Below are 13,159 nucleotides of genomic sequence, written 5' to 3'. Positions count from 1 at the left end.
TATAATTTTAGTTAGTTTCAGTTTTGTATGTACACAATACAGTTTCAGTTAGTTCTAGTTTTAAAAAATCTCTCGTTTTTATTTTTATTGCAGTTAACGACTTTGTTTTTCAATTTTATTTTTGTTTTATCTTTCGTTAACTGTAATAACCTTGATGGGAACAGGAAGATCATACCACCAGCATGGAACACTGAATGAAAAGGTTTTGGAAAGTGACTTATAGTCTCTCTGCGTAAGCACAAGGTGCTGCCTACACCCCGACTGGAGTCTCTTACAGGGAGGGGGGGTTGGGTAGACTTTCAGCAGCAGGTGGAGGTAAGAAGATGCAGTGCCAGTGACTGTTCTGTTTGCAAACACCTTGATTCGAGCTTCAACCAGTAACCAGTGCAGAGAGGTGTTGCATGGGCTTGCTTTGGCTCATCGAAGACCAGATGAGCTGCAGTGTTCCGGAGCCTCTGTAGCGGCTTAACGCCCCATTCACACGGGGCTTCAGCGTCAACGCCTGACTGAAGGCGTGTCTGAAGTTGGGGCTGAAGCGATCGTCATAGAAGCATCAGCCAATGAAATTCAGTCAGCAATAGGCCACTGTTTATCTGGTGTATTTCCATACAGCGATCTGATTGACTGACGCTTCCGCAGGCGCTTTAAAAGTTGAGCTAGTCCCAACTTCTGCAGCGAGCAATGCCTCTGAAGCGGTGCCGACGGATCCACAATGCAGTTCGGCAATGCCTGAAGTCACCCATTCAAAGTGAATGGGAAGCGTTGATGCTGACGCCCCGTGTGAATGGGGCGTAAGGGTGCAGGATGAGAGACACTGCAGTGGTCCAGTCTTAAAATGACAAGAGTTTGGACTAAAAGTTGTGCAGGGTGATTTGTTGAGAAGGGTCTGATTTTTTTTTAAAAAGTGCAGATCTGCAGTGTTATCATCCAGGATCACCCCAAGATTCCTTACTGAACTACATTGGGTAATGGTGGATGGTCCTAGTTGGATTGAGGAGTCATGTTGAATGTGTGGTGTTGCAGGGAAGACAAGAAGTTCAGGGTTATTATTTATTGTATAGTTCTACATTTTTAAGCAAACATTTGCACAGAAGTTCTCAATAAAGTGAGCAGTAGGATCACACATGGATGAGTAGACAGTAGTACGACTTACTTTTCACATGTGGTCAATATTTATAAACTATTAATTGATTGAATTTACAGAAACGGTACTATATCAGCACATATCCCTGTAATATGTGATTACTTGTATCATATGTTTCCAGGCTGTAGGTGAAATATATTCAGCAGGCAGTTGTTGATGTCTGTCACTGACCGACTCGTTTTTCCTTCTTTTTCCAGGGCTTTGACCCTCCTCATCAGAGCGACACGCGCACAGTTTACATAGCGAACAAGTTCCCGCAGAATGGCCATTATGTCCCTCAGAGGTTTGCGGACAACCGGATCATTTCCTCCAAGGTAAGAGCAAACAGCATGATGGTGTTTCCAAGAGCTTCCCTATTTTTCTGGATCATTTGACAGTAAAATGCTGCACGCTTTTGTTGCTGTTGTTTGTTTTGCAGTACACCATATGGAACTTTGTCCCCAAGAATTTGTTTGAGCAGTTCAGAAGAATTGCCAATTTTTACTTCCTCATCATCTTCTTGGTTCAGGTGAGCTCGGATGTTTTTCAGTTCTCCTGTAGCCCCTTTCACACAGTGATACTGATAAATATCTGGAAAATTTCCGGAACCACTTGAACGGTGAATTAAATAATGTGCCGTTCACACAGTGATATGGGTAAATGTATGGAAAGTTCTTGAATTTACTAGTGAATTAAAAAGCCCCTATTATACATTATGAAATGGTCATATTTTGGGTTTGGGTTTGGTCTCCAACAACATGCTGATATGCATACAAGGTCAAAAAACACTTTCATTGTCTTATATGATGCATTTATTTTTACCTAACAGGTTTCAACACTAAGAATTTTTTTATTGGTCCGATCGGGCCAATGGTTTAGTTTTTTATTTGCCCTGCCAAAATTTTTCACTGGCTCCATATATTAAATAATGTGTCAAAAATAATGTTTATAATTATTAATATGTAAAAACTTATTTAAATAATATTTTTAAAATGTATAATCTATGTATAATGAGCAAAATTATGTGTTAACAAAACAAAAAGAGCAGTATGGAAAATGTTAAAGTATTTTATTTCTGTTCGAAATTATTTAACATAAAGTGGCCCCAATCGGGCCAGTAATGATCCCGTCTACTGTAACAAGCGTCTCTCACACTGGCCCCGGGCCATCGGGCAGTCCTTATTATTGAGCCCTGCCTAATTATCCCAGCGACTCCTATATGATTCCGTCACCGATTCATTGTTCACAAACTTTTCCCTTGCGTGATGCTAATCTGCGCTGATTGGTCTAATTACCCAGTCTCTTGTCATTGGTCGACTGAGTTTAGCACGAGACAGAGAGAAACGCCCACCACGGCTATGAAGTAGCACAGTGGTCAACACTTGTCAATATTACCACGGACAGGGGAGTTGGCTGTTGGGTGGTCATGGTTCGCAGGTTGTAGGCGACCACCAAAAATTGTTTCAGAGAATGACACGCTGACAAAACATTGCTGTCACTCTGATACGAGTTTTATTCATAGAGAACATGACAAAGCAATGCGGTGTTTGGGTGTTCTGTGTTTGTAATTAGTCTACCGAAATGTTTATATTACATACAAGTTGCAGCTGATCGGTCAGTTCTTGTCATGTGACTTGCGGTGGCCTTGCAACATTTAGTCATCTGCGGGTGGCTGGAAGCCACGCACCTCCTTTGGACATAACGGATTTAATTCAGCTTTATTTCTATAGCGCTTTTACAATGTAGATTGCGTCAAAGCAGCTTCACATAAATGATCATAGTAAATTGGAACAGTGTCAGTCCAGTTTTCAGTGTTTACGTTCAGTTCAGTTTAGCTCAGTTCAGTGTGGTTTAATAATCACTACTCAATCTCTGCCTCGGCTACGTCAGGTAAACAGCACAGTGACAGACATGAAGGAAGCAGATCTCGCGTAACGTTTGTTAAAAATACTAAAGTAAGAACACAGGAAAAGCACCATTCATAGATCACTTTCAAAATACCGGTAAATAATATTAATCATTAACCAGAAATGAGCTCTAAACAGCTGCTCTTGTATTTTTAATAGCAAATGGGGGGGGGGTCTTTTGTCTTTTAAGTCTGCATAAACTGGAAGCTGCGACTGTTTTTTTTTTCCTATATTGTAATGCAGTTCCTAGAGACACTGAATATTAAATGAGAAAATAGCATATATAAATGGGGAAAGTCATATAGTGTGTGTGTGTGTATAATCTGCCCTTTTGATCAACCCTTAAAAATGAGGTATATCCATCCTTAAATGGCTCAGTTTTAACAGCAGGAGGAAATGTTTTCATCTCTGCATCAGATTACGTAAAGATGATGCAGCCGAGAAATTTTGCTATAACTCCTCATCTTCACGCAGTGCCATCTCCTTACCATTAATCATCCACCACTTTTAATGATTTTTTTATAAACTGCTGGAACTAGAGAGTCTTGCGTTTAATATCTGCCTTTGTTGGCTACCTGTGGACTGTGGAATTACAGGAAATGAAAAAGCAGACACTGCAGCAAAACCACATTATCAGCAGTTTTTAAAATCTGCACAATTGTCATGGGGGGAAAAACAATTATTCATTCTTATATTAATAATACATGGCAAATGGATCTTTATACTACAATCTGAGTACAGTCAGATTTAATACGGGGAGTTGTAATTTTTGTAAATTCTCAAATTTCTGAACGCTACTTCTGAATAGGATATTTCAAGAAGACACACATTTATATTAGATGAATATCCAGCATTATCTTCATTTTTAAGACTTGGATGGACGAATACAACAAAAATGACCGACCAAATCAACATAAAACGACCAACCAAACAATAACCAAACACATCAACCTAATCAAACAGACAAATCCAACAATTCAATCAATCAGTCAATGAACCAATCATTCAATAAACCCATCAAACAACAATCAACCAAATCAAGAAACAAATCAATCTATCAACAACCAACCAACCCAGGCTCATTCTGGAAACATTTCTGATCGAATATGAATATATATATATATATATATATATATATATATATATATATATATATGTGTGTGTGTGTGTGTGTGTGTGTGTGTGTGTATGTGTGTGTGTGTGTGTGTGTATATATATATATATATATATACATATATATATATATACATATACATATACATATATATATATATATATATATATATATATATAAAATTTGGTCAATTAATTTTGTGGCGAAAATGGTTTTGGCACCAGTACCGTTTTAAAAGTATCGATTTAGCACGGGTATCGAAAAAACCCAAATGATACCGAACCTAGTTCCCAAATGATACCGAATATAAATATATATTTATTTATTCGTTTATTTATTTATTTATTTTAGGGATGCGACAATTAACTGGTTTCACTATTAACCACGATTTAATTCATCACGGTTGATTAATCGTAAAGGCTTCTCAATACTGCAAGGAACAAAACTGCAGCAACTAAAAGTGGACCAATCAGAATAACTCTGAGGCAAGCCAAGGTTGCAAGCTTCTGTTTTCAGCAGAAATTTAGCACGACTACCATTTTATTTGACGTTTACATGATAGAGGCTTTGCGTTTTAAAAATAAAAACATTCCTGAGCACCTTGTATTGTGATTTTTAAACGCAAATATGCATTTGTGTGAATGGTCGTCATTAAACATGTTCGCTTGTTCTCTCAGAAGCAGTGCATGGGGTGTAAACGCAGTACATGACACTTCACACCACACTTCTGCTCTGTTCGTAACCAGATTCTCTTTCTCCTTTGCAGTTGATGATCGACACACCCACTTCCCCTATAACCAGCGGACTTCCCCTGTTTTTTGTCATCACAGTAACTGCCATCAAGCAGGTGAGCGGGAGGAGTGCGTTGTCAAAGCTCTCCACACGCGCACACACATACACTGTTGCTTCCCTCTTTGATTTAATCCTGTTCGCACTCACAGGGGTATGAAGACTGGCTGCGGCACAAAGCGGACAATGAAGTGAACGGAGCGCCGGTGTTTGTTGTGCGCAGTGGGAGTCTGGTACAAACACGCTCCAAGAATATCAGAGTGAGTTTCGGCCAATGACAGCAGCCTTCAGTCGATATTAAGGCTGTGTTTACACTGCAGATCTTGATGGTCAATTCCGATCTTGTTACTCTATGCGATTTTAGATTTTAAAAGTGACTTGTATCAGATGTCTGCATTTAAACTACACACCGCAAAGACTCAATGACCCAGAAAAATAGAGTGGGTGCTGACCGACAGTTGTGATAACAAAATGGTGCCCTTTTTTTTCTTTCTAACATTCCTGTATTTTACTCGTTTTTTTTTTTTTTTTTTTGTGCTATAGTTTCACAGAAACATTCTCATTTGTTCATTTGTTTAAACTAGTTGCCAGTTAAAGGTTTAAGGTGCTGTTTGTACGTTTTAGATTCTTCTAAAGCAGGAGTCTGGAACCTTTTTTCAGCAAAGAGCCTTTTCTAATTTTTTTGACATGCATTATTTTAAAGAGCCATTTGGATTTATATATCTCAAAATGCCTCTTTAAAAATGCATTTACTACTGTATTACTATAAATTACTGAAATATATTAAAGTATTACTACAAATATTATATTATTATTTATAATATTACTCTAAATAATACAAGTTTAAACAAAACCTTAATATATGTCCAAATGTACAAATAAAAAAATAATAAAAAAAGCAGCATCACATGTTGAGCAAGTCCATGAATGAAGATAGAACAATTTATAGTATTATGCCATCACCACTCATGATTGTTGTTTGAATTTAAGTTACCATAGAAACTTAAGTTGTTTGCCACAGCCATGTCACCCTGCAGCCCAAGACCGGTTACTCACTGAAGCTAAGCAGGGCTGAGCCTGGTCAGTGCCTGGATGGGAGACCACTAGGGAACACTAGGTTGCTGTTGGAAGTGGTGTTAGTGAGGCCAGCAGGGGGCGCTCAACCTGTGGTCTGCGTGAGTCCTAATGCCCCAGTAAAAGTGAAGGGGACACTACACTGTCAGTGGGCGCTGTGAGACGTTAAACCGAGGTCCTGACTCTCTGTGGTCATTAAAAATCCCATGGCACTTCTCGTGAAAGAGCAGGGGTGTAACCCCGGTGTCCTGGCCAAAGTCCCTCTATCGGCTCTTACGATCATGGCCTCCCAATCATTCCCTTCAACCGAATTGGCTCTATCACTGTCCCTCCACTCCACCAATAGCTGGTATGTGGTGAGCGCACTGGCGCCGTTGTCCTGTGGCAGCCGTCACATCATCCAAGTGGATGCTGCACACTGGTGGTGGTGTGAAGAGACCCCTCTCATGATTGTGAAGCGCTTTGGGTGTACGGCCATACACAATAAATGCGCTATATAAATACACATTACATTACATTTTTATTGGTGTGATAATTCAAGTTTATCCACAGCACCACAAACGCACATTAATCAAAACCTCTTTTTATTGTTAACTGAGTTCTTATTCATTGTGCTGTTAAAATTACAATTAAAAAGGGGATTGTAATTGTATTTTTGATAGAAAACTGATTTTTAGTGATGGTCATAATTTTTTAAACAGTAAATAATATTGAAGGTAGATAGCTGGAGAGTAGGGCTGGGCGATTTGGCAAAAAAAAAAAAAAAAACTAGGTTTTTTATAAAGTTTGACCGATTCACGATTTCGATTTTTTTTTTTTTTTTTTTTTTTTTTTTTACTAGTCTTCTCAAAACATTACAACAACATGACTGAAGTAACATTCTCATTAAAGTTAACTTAAACCATCTGGTTAAGGAACATTGTATTTTTAATGGCCATGTCATACAAAAGTCGGTCAAGGTGTAAATAAATGTAAAACAAATTCACAAGTTAAATAGCGTTGCTGAAGATTTGAATAATAAATATTTGTGTAAATATTGCACTTGCAGGAATACAGAGGTATTTTTTGCAAGTTCTGCTGAGCCTAGGAAAGATTGGCTGTCAGCTCGGCTTTGACTTTGTCTTCTGATTGAATGTCAGGTTGTAATGTTGCTGCCTTTTCTTAAAAAGATACAGTGGAAGAAAAGGACTGAACATGGAAACTGTAAAGCCTAATTTAACCCAATATGTGAAGTTGTGGACATATAGCAGGAGCAAATACAAGCACCAGATGTGTGTCTAATATAAAATAATATATTTAATCTATTTTTTCTTTTTCCCCCTCTTAAATACCGATTATTTGATGCGCTTTGCTCCACTCTCTGTATTATGCTGCCTGATCTGTCTGGTTTTCAACCAGGTCCGCTAAATGACGTCATGGGGGCGGCTACTTTCATTTTCACTGCTACAGGCCCTCACCTCTGCTCGTGTTCAAACCAAAAGATCGGCGCTGTTTTTCACATGGCAGGCTTTTACGTCCTTGATACATGTTGAGATCGAGTTTATCGACTTGATGAGGGAATGTCGTGACAATCCACACAGACGTGCAACAAGTAAAATCCTACATGACTTCACGCTTTAACAGGCAGTCAAGCAGGTCGCACACCAGAAGCGCCGCAACACGGCGCGCAAATGACAGTTTAAACTATCACACACCAAACGAGCACATTCGCGTGATATTTAACATGAAACTAATCAGATGGCGCTCTGTGGCACGGCTGAAATATGACCTGCGTCCTGAATCGTGGTGCTGCATGGTGCGTCGCCGAGAGGCGCTTCTGGTGTGCTTCCTGCTTCATACAGAGTGAACCAAAGCGCATTGGTGCCATTATAATGTACTAAATATGTTTTTTTTAAAAATCGCGATTTCTCGATTTGATTTAAAATTAAATCGTCTGAAAACGTAAATTCGAATTAATCGAAAAAATCTGAAAAATCGCCCAGCCCTACTGGAGAGTCGCATTTTTTTTTGAGAGCCGTAGGTTCCCTACCACTAAAGCATAAAAACATCACAATATGTTTGCAGATAATTAACAAACGTGCGCAGTGAACATTCTTGTTCATGTTAAAAAACGTGCTGGAATGTCTTTGTTTTGGTCCCTTTAACCCGCCCACTGCCACTTTATTCAATTATATTTTAGCACCCAGGCTTGCCTTAGTGGAAAACAAGAGTATTTGATTCATTCAGTCATGATGGCTCTCATGTGGGTCCACGACTGAAAAAACAGTCAGTAGCAGACTCCAAAATGGCGGAGTTCCAAATGAGGAGGTTATTTATTAGCAAATAATATAAATATTACAAGCGTAAACATTAGGTGAACAGGTTACATTGTAACCCTGTGTACTAACAACAAGCAGTGTCGAGTTTGGATGATCTGACCTTGAAATCTTTCGCTACCATTGTTAATGATAGGCGACTCACATGTACAGGTGAAAATTCGCTCTACCTGCTTACACAGCAGACATGAAGGCACATCTAGGACTCGTATTGGATAAACTTACACATATGAACAAGACCTTAATCTGATTTGAGTAATCAGATTTTTTTTCTGTTTATCTGTGCCACATGGGAGAAGGAAATCAGAATTGTGTCTTTTGAAACATGCAGTGCAAATGCAGCCTTATTTGAGGAAGCCCTGCTGGTGGATTGGCGTCATACTGTGTTGTTGTTGTTGTTGTAGGTGGGTGATATCGTGAGAGTAGCCAAAGACGAGACGTTTCCCGCAGATCTGGTGCTGTTATCATCGGATCGGGCCGAGGGGACGTGCCACATCACCACCGCCAGCCTTGACGGAGAGACCAACCTGAAGGTCTGTTTCTCTGCTCTCGAACTGAAGCCACTCACTGAATTACTTGCGGTGATTAAAGTGCCCCTATTATGCTGTTTTCATGCTTCATAATTTTGTTTTGGAGGCCTCTCGCTAGAGCCGCATAACCATCCAAGGTCAAAGAAGATTTTCATTTTCTCATTATATTCATTGCAGCGTCAGCTTTTCAGAGCCTTAAACAGGGATTTTTAAACAGTTGGAATAAAGTACACGTGACATCAAAACTAACCATGTTGATTCTGTTGGCTCACGTTCCTAGATGTGGAGAACAATTCATCATGTCATCAAGAGGAAAATGTTTACCCTTGTGTCATCTTTAATTTAATCTGAAAATGCACTTTAATACTTTGATCAATCAGAGAATTGATTGATCGACTAATCAGTGCAGAGGATTTGGACCAATCAGGGGTGCGTTTCCCAAACAACAATGCAACTCGCGGCTGAACTATCATAGTGTGATGCATCGTTTAGGGAAAAAACGATGCATTGACGAGTGTTTCCCAAAACCCGTCGCAGATCCATCGCTTGAACTATGTGAGTTATAACATGTAACGCTCATAATGGCGCTCTAAACAGGGTGGAGGAACTACTTCTTTAGAGAAAAACCCATCATTTCTTTGTGCAAATTATATTGTTTTACACGAACACGCATTTAAAATAAAATTCAATGTGAGTTTTGGTAAAAACATGCACTCGCTTTCCATATTAACTGAAATATATGTTGATGGCACATAGCTTTACTAATATTATTGAGAAGCTGAACATTGCATATTGTGTTCTAAAACATATCACTTACAAAAGCTAACACATATTCTAATATCATATATAAATCATATAAATAAATAATGAGGCTATTAATTGAAAAATGAAATGTATTATTTATTATGAAATGAAAAAAATCCTTACTACTTTTTTGTTTAACAAGTGTTTTTATTAGTTTTACATTGTCCAATAATTACCAAACAACACAGCAATAATAAAAAATACAAGGAATAAGCATGATAATACAAAAGAAAATAATGGTAATAATAATTTAAATAAAAAAAAATAAAATAAAAAAAATAAGTTATTATTAAAAAACAATTAGGGCATATAAACGGTTTCTATGAAAATACAGAAAGACAGTCAATAGGGGGAGTGAGCATATTAAGCATTACATTGCTGCTCAGAATCCGCATTATATTGGTCCAGGTGATCAAGAAATGGTTGCCATATAATATAAAACTCAGCAAGATTATCAATAACTCCATATCAGACTCTTTCCATGTGCAATATTTGAGTGAGATAAGTTAACAATGTCTTGAATTGAGGAACAGAATCTGATTTCCACAGTTTTAGGATGACACTCTTAGCAATAATCATTTCATAAATGATGGTGAAAAATCCTTACTACTTTAATAATAATAATAATAATATAAATTATATTATTGATGATGATAATGATGATGAGTATCATTGTATTATTATTATCATTATTATTATTGTTATTATTATTATTATTGTTGTTATTATTATTTTATTATTATTATTGTTAAGTAGGATTTTGTATATTTATTTTTATTTTTTGAAAAGTCTACTTTAACGATGTCACATGTAAACCACTGCAGAAAGTTCTGACCAGCAGGCCCATGTCATATACAGTACAGATAATAAAATATAATAAATAATTAATAAATAACCCACTAAAACCCTGAAAGCAGAGTAGGTCAAAGTGCTGCAGGATTGGCCAGCCCAGTCAACAGAATGAACATTATTGAGCATGTCTGGGGTAAGATGAAGGAGGAGGCATTAAAGATGAACACAAAGACTCTTGATAAACTCTGGGAGTCCTGCAGGAAGGCTTTCTTTGCCGTTCCAGATGACTTTATTAATCAGTGGTTTGAGTCATGTCAGAGATGTATGGATGCAGTCCTCCAAGCTCATGATGGAGTCAGACACAATATTCATTCTGTCTCCACTGCAGCAGGGCTTTATATTCTATACTGGACATTATTTCTGTTCAATGATTTAGTCTGAGCAGAGTCAGACCGCACTGTCCCAATGAAATCATTAATAATCAAGACATGATCATATTTTATTGTGGTAAAATAAGCGTCTTCTAGAGGCCTTTGCCTTTCATATAAGACACTTCAGATACCAAATGATCAACCAGAAGTCCAGTTATTATATGTTGCTCCTAAATCTTGGACTGGCGACAAGACTTTTGTCAGTTTGTGTAGTTCTAATATGTAACCTGGTCTTGACACTGGAAGTTTTCTCTGTGCTGATGTTTAGACCCACTATGCTGTGCCGGAAACGGCCGTGTCGCAGTCTGTGTCGCGGCTGGAGTCTCTGCAGGCGGTGGTGGAGTGCCAGCAGCCAGAGGCAGACTTATACAGGTACCTTTCACAGCTGACCACTGAAACACAGAGCTTTACAATCCTGCGCATCCACATTCGATTTTATGGCACTTTGGCTTTTATCCTGACGCAGCACATTCTCTCCCCTCTCAGGTTTGTCGGGAGAATAACAGTAACCCAGCATGGAGAGGAGATAGTCAGGTAAGGCTTTAGTTTACTCGATCAGAGGAAATAAAATCATTTGTAGATGTATGTTTTTATTTTTGTTTATTGTATGCATATTTAGGTTATTATTTGTGTTTTTTGTATGTTTGTGTTACTCATTTCAGACCATTAGGACCAGAGAACCTCCTGCTTCGAGGAGCAAGATTAAAAAACACCAAAGAAATATTTGGTACATCATCCACACCACTGTCTTGTGAACAACACAACACGAAATCCAAATCGCACGCATTTTCTCTCATAACACACGTTCACAACTTGTTACGGCACTGTGCTTGCTAAAGATAAGTTTGTGTTTGTAATCTTTAAACAAAATTGCGAACCTGCACCATCTATAAAGCCCTTCTTCAGTTGAATGGGTGAATGTTTTAGTATTTGTTACTAGAGCTCTGGTGAAAAGCATTTGGGAAATTGATTATTCGATTGTCAAAACTCATCGTATTCTCTCTTATTGGATTCTGAGTAGTTTTTAATAGGCGATGGAGCTGTGTGGTTTACAGACTGCAGTGCTCTGCTTGTATCCAATTCTTTACACAGACTACTTACAACTAAAATAATCATTACTAGAGTTAGGAAAGGTTTAAAGAAGTGTTCATGGTGAGCTGTGTTTACATTAATCTCATGACATAAGAGCAGCTTGTAAAAGTCAGCTGAACACTCAAGCACTTTTTCTCCTGAGCGTTTAAGTATAATGTCAAAGCTAGCCTAGAGCAACATTGGCTATTACAAACTAGCCTAGAGCACTGTCTGCTGTTTAAAACTAGCCCAGAGCGCCTCCTAGAGCGACATGTGCCGCTAAAAACTAGCCTAGAGCACTGTCTGTAGTTTAATACTAGCCTAGAGCGCCATGTGCTGTTAAAAACTAGCCTAGATCACTATGTGCTGTTAAAAACTAGCCTATAGCACCACCTAGAGTGCCATGTGCTGTTAAAAACTAGCCTAGATCCCCATGTGCTGTTAAAAACTAGCCTAGATCACTATGTGCTGTTAAAAAACTATCCTAGAGCACTGCGTGCTGTTAAAAACTAGCCTATAGCACCACCTAGAGTGCCATGTGCTGTTAAAAACTAGCCTAGATCCCTATGTGCTGTTAAAAAACTAGCCTAGAGCACCACCTAGAGCGCCATGTGCTTTTAAAAACTAGCCTAGAGCGCTATGTACTGTTTAAAAACTAGCCCAGAGCACTGTCTGCTGTTTAAAACAAGGCTAGAGCACTGTCTGCTGTTCAAAACTAGCCTAGAGCACCGTCTCCTGTTTAAAACTAGCCTAGAGCGCCATCTGCTGTTCAAAACTAGCCTAGAGCACAGTCTGCTGTTCAAAACTAGCCTAGAGCGCCACCTACTGCTCAAAACTAGCCTAGTGCGCCAACTGCTGTTCAAAACTAGCCTAGAGCTCCGACTGCTGTTCAAAACTAGCCTAGAGCTCCAGCTACTGTTCAAACTAGCCTAGAGCTCCGTCTGCTGCTAAACACTAGACTCGAGCTCCATCTACTGTTCAAAACTAGCCTAGAGCTCCATCTGCTGTTCAAAACTTGCCTCGAACAGTCAGTGTCTACTTTTAAAACTAGCCTAGAGCTGCATCTGCTGTTAAACACTAGCCTAGAGCGCAGTCTATTATTCAAAAGTAGCCTAGAGCACAATCTACGGTTCAAAACTAGCCTAGAGCTCCGTCTACTGTTCAAACTAGCCTAGTGCGCCATCTGCTGTTCAAAACTAGCCTAGAGCT

General features: G+C 38.7%; 1 protein-coding gene across 23 annotated transcripts in view; it reads left to right on the top strand.

Annotated features, from left to right (window-relative positions):
* Window positions 1-13,159, top strand: part of atp11b (ATPase phospholipid transporting 11B) — a 110,384-nt gene that overhangs the window by 36,883 nt on the left and 60,342 nt on the right. For all 23 annotated transcript variants that reach the window (XR_015520992.1, XR_015520993.1, XR_015520994.1 and 20 more), the window contains 8 exon segments: window positions 1,342-1,458; window positions 1,563-1,652; window positions 4,911-4,991; window positions 5,086-5,193; window positions 8,727-8,855; window positions 11,148-11,251; window positions 11,366-11,413; window positions 11,542-11,606. Coding sequence is in view for 20 of the 23 variants with exons in the window: in XM_087302208.1 (XP_087158334.1) it covers window positions 1,342-1,458; window positions 1,563-1,652; window positions 4,911-4,991; window positions 5,086-5,193; window positions 8,727-8,855; window positions 11,148-11,251; window positions 11,366-11,413; window positions 11,542-11,606 (742 nt within the window). In the remaining 3 variants the exon portion in view is untranslated.

The sequence above is a fragment of the Danio rerio genome, chromosome 22, assembly GCF_052040795.2.
Source record: "Danio rerio strain M-AB ecotype USA chromosome 22, GRCz13ab, whole genome shotgun sequence".
In the NCBI taxonomy this organism is placed as follows: domain Eukaryota; kingdom Metazoa; phylum Chordata; class Actinopteri; order Cypriniformes; family Danionidae; genus Danio; species Danio rerio.
The sequence above is the reverse complement of the archived record's forward strand: the minus strand, read 5'-3'. Positions and strand labels throughout refer to the sequence as shown.